This window comes from Polychytrium aggregatum (assembly GCF_025602895.1).
Source record: "Polychytrium aggregatum strain JEL109 chromosome Unknown BJ171scaffold_12, whole genome shotgun sequence".
Lineage (NCBI taxonomy): Eukaryota > Fungi > Chytridiomycota > Chytridiomycetes > Polychytriales > Polychytrium > Polychytrium aggregatum.
The window spans coordinates 335,829-350,330 of NW_026516214.1; the positions used below are offsets into that span (position 1 = coordinate 335,829).

The window sequence follows — 14,502 nt, forward strand, 5'->3', positions numbered from 1 at the left end:
GAAAGGAAGGGGAGGGGAGGGGAGGGAGGGGAGGGGGGCCTGAAGAACCTTTTCGAAGAAGGATGAGGTGGCGAAGTGAAGAAGAGAGCCGGGAGAAGGGTTTTTGTTGGATTTGCACAGAAAAAGACAACAACACCAGGAAGTTTCGTCTGTCCGAGCAGGGGGGTTATGTATTCTAAGGAGGGAAGAAAATAAGAAAGGATAGACAGAAACGGCTTTACAACTCGAGAGAACAATAAAGGCCAACAACATTTCCCCTGCCGCACAAGAAACAACTCTGACCTTCCGAAGAGGCCACGATCCGGGGGGAACAAAAAAAAAATACAGGAACATCCATCGGCCGTCAGCGCAGCTGGGCATGCGCACAGGAACCCTTCGGGCGTACTGGCATTCATACATTCATTATTATCCACCAAGGAGGGGGGCCTCTGCGTCGATCATATGGATCTGAAAAGAAAGTCAAAGGGGGGACCAGACGGACGAATCAAAATAATTTACGAGTGGTCTAGACAAGGGTCTTGGTCGAAGCCTCGGCCTGGGCGGGGAGGACGTTCTTCTTGACAGTCTTCTTCCAGGCAACGAGAGCGGTGCTGATCAGGAGGACATTGCGGACCTTCTTGATGTTGGCGTGGACACGCTTGAGCTCCTCCTTGCGAGCAAGGCGGCGCTTGAGCTCGGCAGTGCGCTTGGGAGAAGGCCACAGGCGGGCAGTGAGCTCGAACGACCAGTGGCGGTAGGTCAAGACCTTGACGACATCGAGGAGACCGAACATGGCCAGGGAGACGCAGATGACACCAATAGCCCAGGCGGGACCGCTGTGTTGCCATTGACGCAAAGGAAAGGAGCGAGATAATGGGACCGGGTCAGTGACATTGCCAATTGAGGATCCGTCTCCGGTCACAGCGACTGGAGGCACCAGCGAATGTGCAGAGCAAACACAACATATGGCTACGAGCGCGGTTGCATAAACGACACTTACATAGCGTACGACTCAAGGGCCTGGATACCGAACCAGGTCATGAGCATGGCAAAGACCTGGGTACCACCGACGGCAATGACGAAGATCAGCGAGGGGGCGGACTCCCAGAACCATCCGGGGACACGGGTCGAGAAGATCACAAAGTGGGGGCACGACGAGACGTTGAGGTAGATGATCGACTGGAGCTTGCGCAGGTTGTCCAGGATGGTGGGGTCCATGCCGTGGTTCTGGACCTGGTCGGTGACGTAGCTGAGATCCATGTTGGTCTGGTTGGTGAGGCCGAGGATCGAGCGGGCGGTGAAGAAGTGGGCGAACGAGATCAGGGTCAGGAGGATACCCAGGACAAACGACAGGGTGAGGAGCTGGCCGAGACGCCACTTGTCGGGGCGACCAGAGATCTTGGCGTTATCGACGGAGATGACGAGGGTGGCGGCATCGTTCAGGACGGCAATCAGGATAATGAGGAGATCGGGAAGGGCGAACTGGAAGACGAGCTGGGCAATGAAGAAGAAGATCAGGAAGTGGATGGTCGAGGAGATACGGTAGAGGGCGTACGAACGCATGCGCTGGAAGATGGCACGGGAGGTCTTGACACCATCGACAATGGTCGAGAGACCCGAGGCAAGGAGGACGATATCGGCAGCGGAGCGAGCAGCGTCAGTGCAGCCCTCGACGGCAATGCCGACGTTGGCCTTCTTGAGAGCAGGGGCATCGTTGACACCATCACCGGTCATGCCGACGAGGTAGCCGCGGTTCTGGAGGAGCTCGACGACACGGAACTTGTGCTCGGGAATGACCTGGGCGAAACCATCGCACTTGACGACACGGTCAGTGAGGGCCTCCTCATCCATGGACGAATCAATCAGCTTGTGGGCATCGAGAATGGTGCGCTGCATGCCGAGGCGGAAGGCGACTTCCTTGGCAATGATCTGCTGGTCACCGGTAATCATCTTGACACCAACACCGAGGGCGGCGCACTCGGCAATGGTCGAGCCAGAGTCGGGGCGGGGAGGATCCAGGAGCGAAATCAGACCGACAAGCTCGAACTTGGTCATCTCATCGTCAATGGTACGGGCAACACCGAGAGCACGGAGACCACGGCGGGCGAGGTCGATGACGGCATCGGAACCCTGGCTGTGGCCACCGACCATGCGGATGATGACCTGGGGGGCACCCTTGATGACGCGGAACTGCTTGCCGGTGGAGAGGTCGGTGACGGTGGCCTCGGTGTACTTGGAAGTGGGGTTGAAGGGAATGAAGTTGTTGACCTTGAAGCCGGGGATGATGTGGTCCTGGACGGCACGGTTGCGGAGGAGGTCGACACGCTCCTGGGCGGCAGCACGGATGGTAGACTCGATGGGGTCCTGGGCTCCGGGCTCAGACGAGAAGAACGAGTTGAGCAGGAGGTCCTGGTCGGTGTAGGGAACGCCGGTGCCGTGGAAGTCGTCGGTGGTGTTGCCACGCATGGTCAGGAAGGGCTTGTCGAACGACAGCTGGTTGAGGGTCAGGGTACCGGTCTTGTCGGAGCAGAGAATCGAGACAGAGGCAAGCTCCTCGATGGCAGTGAGACGCTTGACAATGACCTTCTTGGCAGCGAGCTGCTTGGCACCGACGGCCATGGTGACGGACATGACAGTGGGCAGACCAACGGGAATGGCGGCAATGGTCAAGATGAGAACCTGCTTGAGGGCAACCAGGGGGGCGTTGCCGTGGGCAAAGACGGAGATCAAGAACAGAATGATAACCATGACAAGGGAAACAACGATGAGGAAGTTGCCGATGTTGTTGATGATCTTCTGGAAGTGGCCGGCGTCGTTGGTGATGGCAATCAGGTTGGCGGCACGACCAATGTAGGTGTTGATACCAGTCTTGGTGACGATGGCGAGCTGCTGGCCCTGCTTGATCATGGAGGACGAGTAGGCAATGGCACCCTTCTTCTTGTTGACGGGGAGAGACTCGCCGGTCAGGGCAGACTGATCGATCTGGAGAGAGCCTTCGGTCTCCTCGCCGGTGACACCGATGCCGAGGAGACGGCAATCGGCAGGAACGATATCACCGAGACGCAGGGCAATGACATCACCGGGAACCAGGAGGTTGGACTCGACTTCGACGAGCTTGGCGTTACGCCAGACACGGGACTTGAGGGCAAGGGTGTTCTTGAGGGCATCGAGGGCAGATTCGGCCTTGGCCTCCTCGTGGAAACCAATGATGGCGTTGGCGAACAGGACAGCAACAAGGATACCAAAGTCGACCCAGTCACCAAGGACAGCAGAGACGATGGCGGCGATTTCCAGCAGGTAGGAGATGGCACCACCAAAGTAGCTGAGGAACTTGAGGAAGGGGTTGGTCTTTCTCTCAGGGAGCTCTATTGACAGGGAGGAAACGAGCGGCGGATCATGTCAGTTCGGGTGATCGGGACAGGGGGCCGGAGTGGCGATGCCACAGGCTTGGTCAGGATATGAATGACTCGAATCATAGCAGACAAGCGGTGCAGAGCGACATGCACGGCTGCAGCTCATCGGTGGACAGTGTCAGAAGCAGAGCACACATACCGTTCTTTCCGAACTTGGCCAGACGCTCCTCGACCTGGGCATCGGTCAGACCCTCGAGGGGAGGAGTCTGGAGGAGGGCCTCGAGCTCGGCATCGATGTCCTCGGTGACCTCGACATGCTGCTCCTCGTCGTGGAAATCCTTGTTATCCTTGGGCTTGGCGTCTGAGCATGGTAGAGCAAAAAGAGTCAGCAGGGTAGCCAGGAGGCCGAGCGGTTACAGGACAGGAGGTGGTGTGTGCTCTGTGTTGAAGGGGGGCTGGCTTGGGCAGATGCGGGAAGAGTGCGGTGCTAGCGACGACGGCAGATGCGGAGGATCCGCAGAGGGAGACAGGAGCCTCCCGAGCCATCCAGGTTCTCGAGAGATCTGGGCACCGCATGGCTGCAGGCACCCTGGGAGTGAGAGGACCCAGGCCCACTGCCACAGCAACAGGAACAGCAACAGGACCAAGCCGACGATGGCGGTGTGATGGGGCGAGGGCGGCAATGAAGTGCACATCGCGGGGGGCACTTGGCCGAAGAACGGACGGAGGCCCGCAACAAAGGAACGAGGGGAGCAGCAGCATAACGGCAGGACAGCAAGAGTGCTCACCAGCTTCAGTCATTTTCTTCCGTCTGGGCCGGTGATGGCAACGAACAAGATGAAAAAAAAAGACGAAACTCTAAAAAAGAAGAAGAGTTGCGAGAGGACGGGCCTGGGGTCGGCCTTTTAAATGGCCGGGGGGAAGGGGAGGAAGAAGAACGAGCGAGGCCGGCGGCAGCAGGCGAGGGGACGGCGAGAAGAACGGGGGATGGAGCAGCGGGCCGCGATTGGCTGGAAATGCGCGTTTGAGGAACAGCGCGAGCGAGCGAGACGAGGGCCGGATTTGGAAGCAGCGGCCGAGAGCGGCGGATTCGGCGAGAGCACAGGCGCTTGTGTGCGCAGGAAAGAAGGAGTGACAACAAATCGCCAGCAACAAGAGCCAGGACGGCGAGAAGCGCCGAGAAGGGCGAGGCGACGACGCCGACAGCAAAGCAAGGAGAGGAGGCGACGATATGGCGACGAGATGGTGTCGAGACGGGTGTCGAGATGGGTGCCGATATGCCACCACCGAGATGATACCGAGATGATACCGGGGGCAGCGAGCGGCCAGCGAGACGCAAGTAAGAGCTCGCCACAAGCGAGAGCGAGGCCACCCGAGACCGACCAAGGCCGTCGCTATCTCTCGGCCGATCGATTTGCTGTCGGGGCCAGCGAGCATGGCCGGCCGCCGCCGATTGGCTCCGTGGCCGCGACCTATCTCGGCGCGCCCGGCTGGCCAGAAACGGCAGGACGCGATCGAGGCGCCGACCCGCGTCACAAGGCCCCGCGCAGCGCTCGACGCGCACGGCCGGCCTGGCTCCGTCTGCTCCACAAGGGCGCCTGGCTGCATGCTGAGATGGGGGGGCAATGGGCGGGCAGGCTGGCGACAGCTTACTGGCCAGCGCTGGCCCAGCGGCGACCGCCCGTTGGTGCACTGATCGGAACGGGCACGACAAACAGCCGAGCGCCATCCGCGGCCTCGCTGTGTGGCTCCTCGGCGAGACGAGAGGCCGCCTCGCTGGCTCGCCATCGTGCGGACAAGCCCGGAATCCACCTCCACCGCGCAGGGACACGCAGGAGGTGCGTGCGTTTTCATCCCGGCCCGTCGGCCAACAACCAACCAATCAACCAACCAACCAACCCGCCAACCAGCCAGCGCAGCCAGCCACCCGGTTGCTGCTGGCTTTGGGTCTGCACGATCGCCTGTCCAGATCGCCCTCGTTCTTCGGAACGATCCGCTGCTCGTCTCTTTGGCTGTCGGCTTCTCTGCCCCTGTCCTTGTCGCGCTGCCCTTTCTTCTTGAATGTCCTCCCAGCCTCGGTGGGTCACTCGTTGCGTGACACAGGTGCGCTTGCTCGCAGGCCCCATTGTGCCAGCACCTGGCGGGGCGCTGCACCTTGTCGCGCGCCAGACAGCCAGCGTCCCCACGAGGCAGCAAGGCGCTCTGTTCTGTTCTCTGTTCTCTGCTTTTCCTGTCGCTGCCCTCTGTGCACTGCGCTGTCCGTGGTGCCTGTGGCCAGCCATTTCTGTACGTTCTGTTCGTTCTGCTGCTCTGTGCGCTCTGTAGGCGCGAGCCGCTCTCGCACAGCTCCTCCCCCGCCCTCGGTGGCGGCCGCCGCCACGCCCTTGGTCCCTCGTGCCTGCAGCCCAGCTGACCCTGCGCAACACACTGTGTACAGCGTGTGGGTTGCCGCCGCTGCTGACGACATGGCTCGCGCTGCGCCGTGCGACCCCGCCGCGTTTCCCCGATTATCCGCTTGCTCTCGCCGCTGCTCTGTTGTGGTCCCCTCCTCGCGCTGCGGCGGCACAACGAGAACCTCCCGCGTCTGCTCGCGTCGCTGGCAGCGCACCACTTCCCCCACCCGCCGCGCTCCCCTTGCCACGGGGCTGCGGATGATGCGAGCGCGGCCTGCCTCGTGACGCTCGATTTCGGAATGTTCTCGCCGTCTGGCCCCTTGTTGGCGCCGGCGCTGTGTCGGTCAGCGGGCCTGCCCAGGAGCAGTCCAGCGCCATTGCTTTGTGCTGCTGCGCGGCCCCATTGCAAATCCAGGCGCCTGCTGACTCGAGTCCATCTCCGCCTGCCCGCTGATCCGGTGTCGACTTGGTCGCCCTGTGCTATGTGTGCTGCCTCGTCGCTGCTCAGCCCGCCAAGCACATCCATATCCCGTCCTTGGCTCGCTTCCGCAGCCTGGCCCCCCCTCGCCACGCCCCCGATCCTGCGGAGGGCCTTCGAAATTCGGTTTGCCCGTTCCCACGGCTGCTTCCAGCAAATCGAACGCCTCCGCCCTTGGCCAACAATGGTCCGGGGCGTCTATGGGCTTGCGCGCTCGCGTATCTCTCTTGGCTCAGACGAGTCCCTGCCAGCGCATCCCATTCCGCCTGATCGTCGCCATCGGCGCTATCGTCGATTTTCATGCCCCGCCGACCTGCGCTCCCGGTAAGGGTGGTATGCCCAACGCCGCAGATTGCGAGTGGTTCTGGCGGCGTCTCGCCCCAGCCTGATCATGCCTTGGCCCGGCGACCCCCCCCCCGCCTCGTCATTCGCCCGAATGACTTGCTGGCCCCATTCCGCGTCGCCCGAATATCCCTCCTTCGACCCGACCCAACCCGGCCTGACCTGACGCCAGCCCGATGCACCCCGGCACGCGGCGGCCCTGCCCCCCCCCTCACAGCCCGGCCCTGGCAGCGGCGAACCAGGGCTATACCGCCGCTGTCTGGTGGCGTCGCTAGCCGCACGCCGTCACCGGCGGCCTGCAGCACGTTTTCGGGCGTTGCGGCGTGTGACCCAGGCCATGTATATTCGGGCGTGATACGAAGCCTGCCAGACCGGAGACCGGCGGCATGGTGGATGCGGAGAATGCGGTTGTGTGGTGCGGCGTGATGGCGGTGGTGGTGGTGACGGTGGCCGTTCAGGTCGATGCTCGCTCGCGGTCGATTGGCACGTTTTGTTGCTTTGAGGTCGCACGTCTTGGGTCGACTCGCACGCCGTTGCCGGGAGCGGTGCGGTGGTCAGGACACAGGCGAAGGCTTGGCCTTGCCGTGCTGGGTCCGCGGCAGGCACCGTGGTCCAGCGAGAAGGTTTTGTGTTGCGGCCATCAGGCGCAGCGAAACGCCGGCGTTGAGCCATCAGCCGCGATGTGGTCACCGTTGGGGGTCGCCGTTGGGTTCAGGTTCGGTTGTGAGTTGGGCAGGTGGATCGTTAGCGCCACGAAGCACCATATCACAGAGGCGGGCTTGATCCCGGCCCCTGGCAGGAACCCCTCGTTGTCCTGTCACCGATACACACTCCTCTCTCCTTGGGCTTGTCATTCGCATCCACGTCCATGTCCATGCTGGAGGTCCGATCCGCCCATCCCCGTCGCCTCGTAGCGTGCCTGGATCGGGTTTGCTTACCTTGGCACGCAGCGTCTCGATGTCGGCATCGTGCTGTCGTCGCATCTCCTGCACCGCCAGTGACTCCACCAACGACGATACAAAGTAGCCGATCATCAGGAAGAGCACAGTGTTCCAGACCAGCGGGATTAGATTGAGCTTCTCGCCGCCGGCTCCGGGCCCATCCGCTGTTTTGCTGAACTTGTGGACCTGGGCGTCCAACTGCCGCTCGACAATGGCGTGAAGCGAAGGCGCCGCCTGCTGCAAGTGGCGCAGGAAGTAGTCCAGAATGTCCTTCGAAAACAAAACGATGACTGCGACGGACTGGCCGTCGTTGCAGAACCAAAGCGTCAGCCACGCAGCAGCGAGAAAGCAATGCACCGGGTCCTCGTGCAAACGGCAGCCGCCACAAGGGCAGGGAGGCCGGTGATGGCACCCATTCCCACGCGAGAACCCGATTCCCTCCGTTGGCGCCCTCTTGCCCTGCCACAACGGCCCTTTGGCTCACCTGGATGCTGGCTTTGATTAGAGCCTTGCCAACAAAAGTCGCTCCGAAAAAGGTATGGAACGGTATCGAGAAGTGGCCGCAAATTATGCCCGCCAGGTCGAAGAGGGGGTTGGGAATCTGCCGCAGCAAAGAGATACGGTGATTGTGCACCTGTGTTAGAGATAACCCTGTCCACTCCCAGCTAAGCACTCTCGGAGCCCATCTTCCCGGGCAAAACAGCACACGACGGCACACATTCCTCCACGGCTGGATGTGGCCTCGCTACATGGATGCACCACTTACCGATGCACACAGCAAAATACCAAAGAATCCAAGGCGCTGCAGGAGGTTGTATACAAACACTTGTGCCCTCTCGTTAAAGGCCCTGTCCTTGGGATTCTTGGCGAGAATCTTTTCGATCGTCAAAAAGTCCTGATCGTCTCTTCCGGCAGAGGCAGCTAATGGGCCAAGCACGGGCGAAGCCACGATAGTCACGATCGCCGCGTCATTTGGTCAGTCGAAGCAGCTTTTGACAAATAGCTCTCACCATAACCCAACGGTAGAGCCGCAGATATCGGCCGATGGCATCTACACGCTTCCGTTGCACCAAACAGGGTCGCTCAGGAGGCGGCGATAGCGAGGATCGTACCGGCTCGAGCCACAAAGTACGGAGGCAGCTCGCCAATGGCAGTTCCGGCTCCCCAGAAAAAGCATTCCAGTGCGACCTTTGAGTAGATGGTCCAGATAGTGACGATTCCTGCTCCAGCCTCTTCGGGGCAAACAAAACTGATTGACCGTTTGGTAGGGATAGGTTGGATCCAGCCATCGGTCCGAGATATCCAAAGAGGAATGACAGGTGCAGCGATGGACAGGTGAGATACGGATCCTCAGCCCGATATGATCAAGAACGGCCGAGTCGGGGAGAGCAGCCCCCCACCAAAAAAAAGCCAGCAGCCCTCAAGACTCCACCACATCCGGTCCCTTTGATGCATGCCTCCGACTTGGCTGCTTGGTCATCCTTACCCATGAGGTCCTCTTGAGATAAAGTTCAGAGAGCCACATCTGTACGCCGTAATGGTGACGTGTGCAATATACGGTCCCAGGAACAAAAAGAACGTGTGGAGTCCTGTGCCCAGGCCGATGGAGGAGGCGATTCCCAGCAAAACCCACCAGCCGAGCCACACGACCTCCAGCTCGACCTTTTGGACAACCTGCAAGTGTTGGTTCGGTTCCACGTCCGAACCCAAAGAATAAGAAACATGTGGGTCATACGATCCGATCATGCCGACATGCAAGCTGACTCGCACCGCCAATCAGCCTTTCAACATGATGCGAGTGCCGTTCTGGCACTCCCACTTTGGCACTCCCGTTCTGGCACTCCCGGTCTGGGACTCCCGGTCTGGCACCGCAGTGCATTCAACTTCATTTCGTTCCAAAATGAACTTACGTATTGATGGGGTCCGTCCAGATGATAGGCCAGTAGAGCCGCAGCGATTGCCACCACGAACGTCAGCGTGACTCCATAACGGCGCGACAAAACACTGGCTCCAAGCCTCAGGTTCCGGATCAGGTAGACGGCAAAGTATCCCAGAATCGTCAAGGGAGAGTTCCAGATGTTGTTAAGAGTTCGCAGCCGCTTGAGCTCAGCGATGCGCGAGAGGACTGTCCAGGCAGACGAGAAAAATGGCAAGTGGCGGATAGATACGGTGAGCCTGCTTGCTTGCTTGCTTGCTTGCCTGTCTGTTTGGCACTGTGGATTCAAGCCGATCATGTTGGCCCCCTTCACCCAGTGGCCGAAATCACAGTATCCCACCATCCCCTATCTAGGTTGATGGCACAGGGTGGGAGGGGTGAAGAATCGCTCGATGCAGCATTCTCTCGACTTCCCCAGTAGATGCTCGATCCCAGCTCCAACAGGATATCAAATAGTACTCGAGCCCACAGCCAGGCCAACGTTGCTTGTCTCGGAGAAGCGAGAGCGATAGCAGCTTCCTCACCTTCGGCCGACTCTTCCTGATCGCCATCTTTGACGTGCAGATCTTTGCGCGCGGCCCGAGCCTTCTGGGCCTTGGTAAGATATCCGTCGTGGGCTTCCAACCGCTCGACCAGGGTCGATCTTGGGCCGTCCATTGGCAGCTGCCAGAGACCATCACGTATACGTCGAGGGAGAGAAGGTGGGAAGAGAAGGATACGGAGACGATCAAAGAAGGTTGAGCACTCGACCGATCCAGGATGACCCCGGCATTTCCGATCGCCGATCGCCAATCTCCAGGAGGAGCAGCAGCATTCGAGACACCCTCTTCCAAGGCCTGTTGAACCCAGGGGCTTACATTTCGCTTTCGCAACTCGTCCTTGAGCATCGAGACGGTGAATCCCTTGCCTCTGTCGAAAGCCGCACGCAGCACACGAGCAATGTTAGCTCCTCCCCTGGCACTCGCCGACTATGAGCATCGGCTTCGCGCGAATAGCGCGGATGAAACAGCGCTCATCTCTGGCAATATCGCTGATGGAGACTGCGGTGCTCTCGATATCGGTCATATCCTGAGAGCAATGTAGGGAGACGGTCCAGCGCCCTTACTTGAACGGGGATATGAGCACATCGCCAGACATGATCGGTGAAAGGGGGGGGAATGACGGCAGCGTCTGAGGATGGGAAGCAGGTGATTTGCACTTTGAGAGCGCTAACAGTGGCGGCTTGGGAGGGCGATGATGTTGCAGGTTGGCCTCGAGGACTCAGAGACGGGTTGATCTGGAGAGGGAGGGAGGGGCTGTGATTGTGGTATCGAGCCGACCTGTGGCAAGAACGAGAGCGGGCGAGTGGGCAGAGCGACCGGGATGCAGGCCGCAGGCGGTCCAGGCTCGATGAGTACGGCGGCCGAAACTCCCGCTCTGCCGCCCCTGGTTTTCATCCCGTCGTGGGTATATCCCAGGCCAGCACAGCAGCACCGACTTACACTGGCAGTGCAGAACAGGGAGACGAAGGAAAGAGGTGCCGCAGAAGACCGGGCTGGTCTGTCCGAAACCAAGAGGCAATCCTGCACGCCGAGGGGGGAGGGGCTGCGACCCTGGGATTGCCGCAACCGCCGAGCTTGTTGCCTGCGATGGCAATGGCGACAGCGACAGCCGGATCAGCACCAGCCGGAGACACATGGGCATGTGCGCCCTCGGCCTGGACATGTCGTGCTCCTGGACATGCCATGGCGATCGAATATACCGTGCTGGCCGAGTATACATGCCGTGCTGGCGGGTATACATGCCGTGTGGATCAAGCACATCGCGCCCTCGTCGGTGGTATTCGTGCAGTTCCCCCTGGACGCAAGCCCTCCAGGCACTCATGGTCGGCCGGCTGTCCCAGGCGCAATTGGATGTCCTTTTCGCAGCATGCCGGGGCGCTGCACTGGGTCCATGTTCGGTGGGACATGGGATGCATCGGCCAGGAAGCCGTTCCCCTCGTCTCGACCAATCCACCGCGAGCAGACCCAGACGGCAGAGTCATGCCAACAAGGCCTTCGGCCCAGCCCTTTCGTGTTCTCTCTCCTTCGTCGACATCTGAACCTGGATCGCCGGCACATTGCGCATCTGCCTCGGGCGACCACCGCACCTTCCCTCCGTAGCCACGAGCCCGTTTCCCGGTCGTCTCAGCGTCCTTTGCCCAGCCCGTCCACAGCTTCCCCACCCGCTAATCTCAATCGGCCATGTCTTGGTTCATCGAAAAGAGCATCCTCGACCATCTCGGCGTCTGGATCAGGACCAACGGTTACCAGCTGTCGGACCACGAAAAGCAGTGCGTCAAAAGCTACGACACCTCGCCCCAGTTCTATCTGCCGGCCAACTTTGTGCTCTGGGGAGGCGTCGCCTACTCGACCCTGAACTTCAATCCCAAGGTTATGCCTCGCTGGCTGCAGCTCTTTGGCGTCGTCGGCATTTCTGCAGGTGCATTTGCGACCGTCTACTGGAGCTCCAAGTATGCCGCAAAGTCCTGTGTGCAGGTATGTCATCGGCTGTTCTGCCGATCGCTTTGAATCGCTTTGAATCGCTTTGAATCGATCGGTGGATGGCTGTGCTTGGTCGATCTGCATATCGCTCTGCATATCGCTCTGCATATCGCTCTGCTCGGCCCTCATTCTTTTGCTCGCCCCCTTGTATCGGATCCGCCAACGATCATCCCGACCACCTCGACCAACTCGACCCACCCGATCAGTGTTTCGTCGACACTCAAGACAAAAAGTCTGAGCTCTACAAGACCACCATCCAGATCCTGAAGCAATACCATCACAACCCCAAGGAGTTCCTGGACAAGGAAAGGCACTCGCCGTCAATGCCGTAGTTCGTACACTTTATTCAGAAAAAAACGGGACAATATAGCCGTTTCCATGAACATGTAGTATGTGCTGTGCTTGCGTCAAGCAAAGCCACAAGAAATAAAACAGATCACTTTGGCAGCCTCCGAGTGAAGACCGCCGGTCGCTCTCCGATCTCCACAATCGACTTGCACACTATGATCATGTTGCGCGCCGCATTGACGTCGCGATTCCACACTGTCCGGCAGCTGGGATTCTTGCAGCTCCTGACAAAGTGGGAATTCGCAACACTGGGCGCATCGAGTCCTTCCAACCGAACTGGCTCCAGGCACTTGGAGCACACCTGCGAGGTGTTGAACTCGTTCGTCGAGGCCACCTTGACGCTTCCATGAGGGTGATTGGGACGGCGTCGGTGGTGCTCGAACTGCTCAAAGTACCGAGCAAACCGCTGCCTCCGAGGGCTGGATGCATAGCCCTTGCCTTGACGCCATGACGCATTGCCAAAGGCGATCACCACATCGGTCCGTATTGGGGCGTGCTTCAGGACGGCCTTGCACATCCTGTCGACGGCCACTTGGCGCCTCTTGTGGCCCGTGAAGCGATGGTGACGGGCCTTCTTGCCAAGGTGGAAGTCGAGCTGCACTCGCAGCTCCGGTCGCAGGACATGGGTGAGATGGACCTTGAAAGCCTCCGAGGACGACACCTTGGGCGAGGGGGTGGTCGACATCCAGGTCTCGATGCTGAGTCGATACTTCATGGTGTTGTGCCACTTGGTGTTGGACGTATGGCCACACATGTGCTGATAGTGACCATTCGAGAATGAGACCACCTCGTCTTGGTGGCCTGGTGCTTGGATGACCGCCGTGAAGATGGAGCCGACTCCAGGATCGATGCCAATCCAAGTGGTGCGATCGGGGTCTGGGTCGCCGATGTGGGCCTGGATACGCTGCTCGGCAGTCGGAGGAGGCTCGATGGTCTCGGTGTGATCGGTTCGACGCAAAAACTTGACGAGGCCGATGGTGCATCCAATGCCATCGGTGCTGATCTCGTAGTTGAACAGCTTGTGATTGATATCCCGGTCACGGAAGAGGGAACTACGCAGCTTGAAGCAACTGCGCCAGAGACGATCCTGGTTGTTGACACCGTCATCACCTTCTTCCTTGAGCTTGTCCCTGGTGAGTCCAAGGCGCTTCTTTGGACCCAGGAGATTCCAAAGAGTGACCGTGTCAATCTTGACATACTTGGCCCTTGCAGTGCATAGAGGAACTATCGTGCACACGGCCGGAGGAGTGTCAAGAGCGAGCTGCTTGAGTGCCCACTTGATCCTGGATGCCAGCTTGTTGATCTTGGACTTGGTGGTGCCGAGCTCAGACTTGGCCGTGGTGAACCTCTTGTCGTCGGAGGGAATGCCTTGGGTAGTGAGCTCGTCCAGCTTGGCCTGGCGCTGCAGCTCGGTGACTCGGAGGGCGGGCATGTCACAGTCGATCCACTTGTGGACATTGTCGACCATCTTGTCTCGGGCGAGGATTCTCACATGGTGTGAGAGGCGATGGAGGGCCCGGAAGCGGTCCTGGTCGCTGCTGTACCGAAACTCGTCCAGGATGTGGCCAAAGTCTGGATAGAGGAACTCGAGATCGGCCTTGGGTGGAGTCTGCCCTGGTTTCTCGAAGAGCTCGAGACAGGCCTCGATGGCTTCGTGCTTGTGCTTGTTGGCTGGGAAGACGGCAGCGCAGAAGCGGCGAAGGAGTCGCCAGTAGGCCAGGTCGAGGTGGGTGGTGCAGTTGGTGGCATAGGCATTGACAGCCAGTGTGAGAAGCTGACTGTGAGCACCATCAGGCAGACGAGGGGCCGGAGGCAGGTCTGCGTGCCGAGTGGTCTGGTAGTCGCGAAAGGAAGCGACCAGATGCTCGTTGTATTTCTTGGTATCCCTGGACGTCGAGAGGGCACCGGCCTCGACAATCATGGAGCATTGGCGAACGAAAGCAGGGGTGGCCCTGGAGATGACAGGGACGGGAAGACCCTTCTCGATGCACCTCAGGATATGTAGGTTGAGCAGCCTGGATGCCTCGAACTGGATCTGGGTCATGGCCTCGACGGTGGCCTGGATCTTGTCGCGGAGAGCGGGATTGAGACAACAGCCATCCATCGTCTGCTTGAAGCAGCTGAACTGAGGGGCGGATGACCTTCCATCCACGAGTGGGACGACAGAACTCTTGAGGGGCCGGTATTTGGGACATTTGCTGGTGTTGCAA

The 14,502-nt window shown here is 59.7% G+C and overlaps 4 protein-coding genes across 4 annotated transcripts; 1 reads left to right on the forward strand and 3 right to left on the reverse strand.

The window, feature by feature from the left end:
* Nucleotides 1-505: 505 nt before the first annotated feature.
* Nucleotides 506-4,169, reverse strand: BJ171DRAFT_561694 (uncharacterized protein; the record flags this gene model as incomplete). The annotated part of the gene is made up of 4 exons (XM_053113242.1): nt 3,904-4,169; nt 3,532-3,693; nt 980-3,344; nt 506-815 (listed from the first exon to the last, which is right to left on the reverse strand). The coding sequence occupies exons 1-4, from the start codon at nt 4,025-4,027 to the stop codon at nt 506-508; spliced, it is 2,961 nt and encodes a 986-aa protein (XP_052968153.1). The 5' UTR covers nt 4,028-4,169.
* A 1,246-nt stretch (nt 4,170-5,415) lies between these two features.
* On the reverse strand, nt 5,416-6,251 carry BJ171DRAFT_473598 (uncharacterized protein; the record flags this gene model as incomplete). Its single annotated transcript, XM_053108709.1, has 2 exons — nt 5,416-5,747; nt 5,795-6,251. 2 exons carry the CDS (start codon nt 6,249-6,251, stop codon nt 5,416-5,418), a joined length of 789 nt encoding a protein of 262 aa, XP_052968154.1.
* Nucleotides 6,252-7,016: 765 nt separating this feature from the next.
* BJ171DRAFT_40708 (uncharacterized protein) lies at nt 7,017-10,931 on the reverse strand. Its single transcript, XM_053107252.1, has 11 exons — nt 10,904-10,931; nt 10,528-10,741; nt 10,280-10,331; nt 9,947-10,085; nt 9,397-9,611; nt 8,973-9,160; nt 8,599-8,735; nt 8,253-8,407; nt 7,971-8,087; nt 7,484-7,786; nt 7,017-7,132 (listed from the first exon to the last, which is right to left on the reverse strand). The coding sequence occupies exons 2-11, from the start codon at nt 10,557-10,559 to the stop codon at nt 7,100-7,102; spliced, it is 1,371 nt and encodes a 456-aa protein (XP_052968155.1). The 5' UTR covers nt 10,560-10,741; nt 10,904-10,931; the 3' UTR covers nt 7,017-7,099.
* A 713-nt stretch (nt 10,932-11,644) lies between these two features.
* On the forward strand, nt 11,645-12,276 carry BJ171DRAFT_473600 (uncharacterized protein; the record flags this gene model as incomplete). Its single annotated transcript, XM_053108710.1, has 2 exons — nt 11,645-11,938; nt 12,151-12,276. The coding sequence occupies 2 exons, from the start codon at nt 11,645-11,647 to the stop codon at nt 12,274-12,276; spliced, it is 420 nt and encodes a 139-aa protein (XP_052968156.1).
* Between the last annotated feature and the right edge of the window lie 2,226 nt (nt 12,277-14,502).

Excerpts from the sequence above, each read along its gene's own strand:
- BJ171DRAFT_40708 (XM_053107252.1), bottom strand. The coding sequence starts at position 10,559 with ATGTCTGGCGATGTGCTCATATCCCCGTTCAA. Across the intron at positions 9,612-9,946 it reads TCAGGAAGAGTCGGCCGAAG|TCCTCTCGCGCATCGCTGAG; the intron begins GTGAGGAAGCTG and ends CTGCCTGGACAG. Across the intron at positions 8,736-8,972 it reads ATCTCAAGAGGACCTCATGG|TTTTGTTTGCCCCGAAGAGG; the intron begins GTAAGGATGACC and ends ACGGTCAATCAG.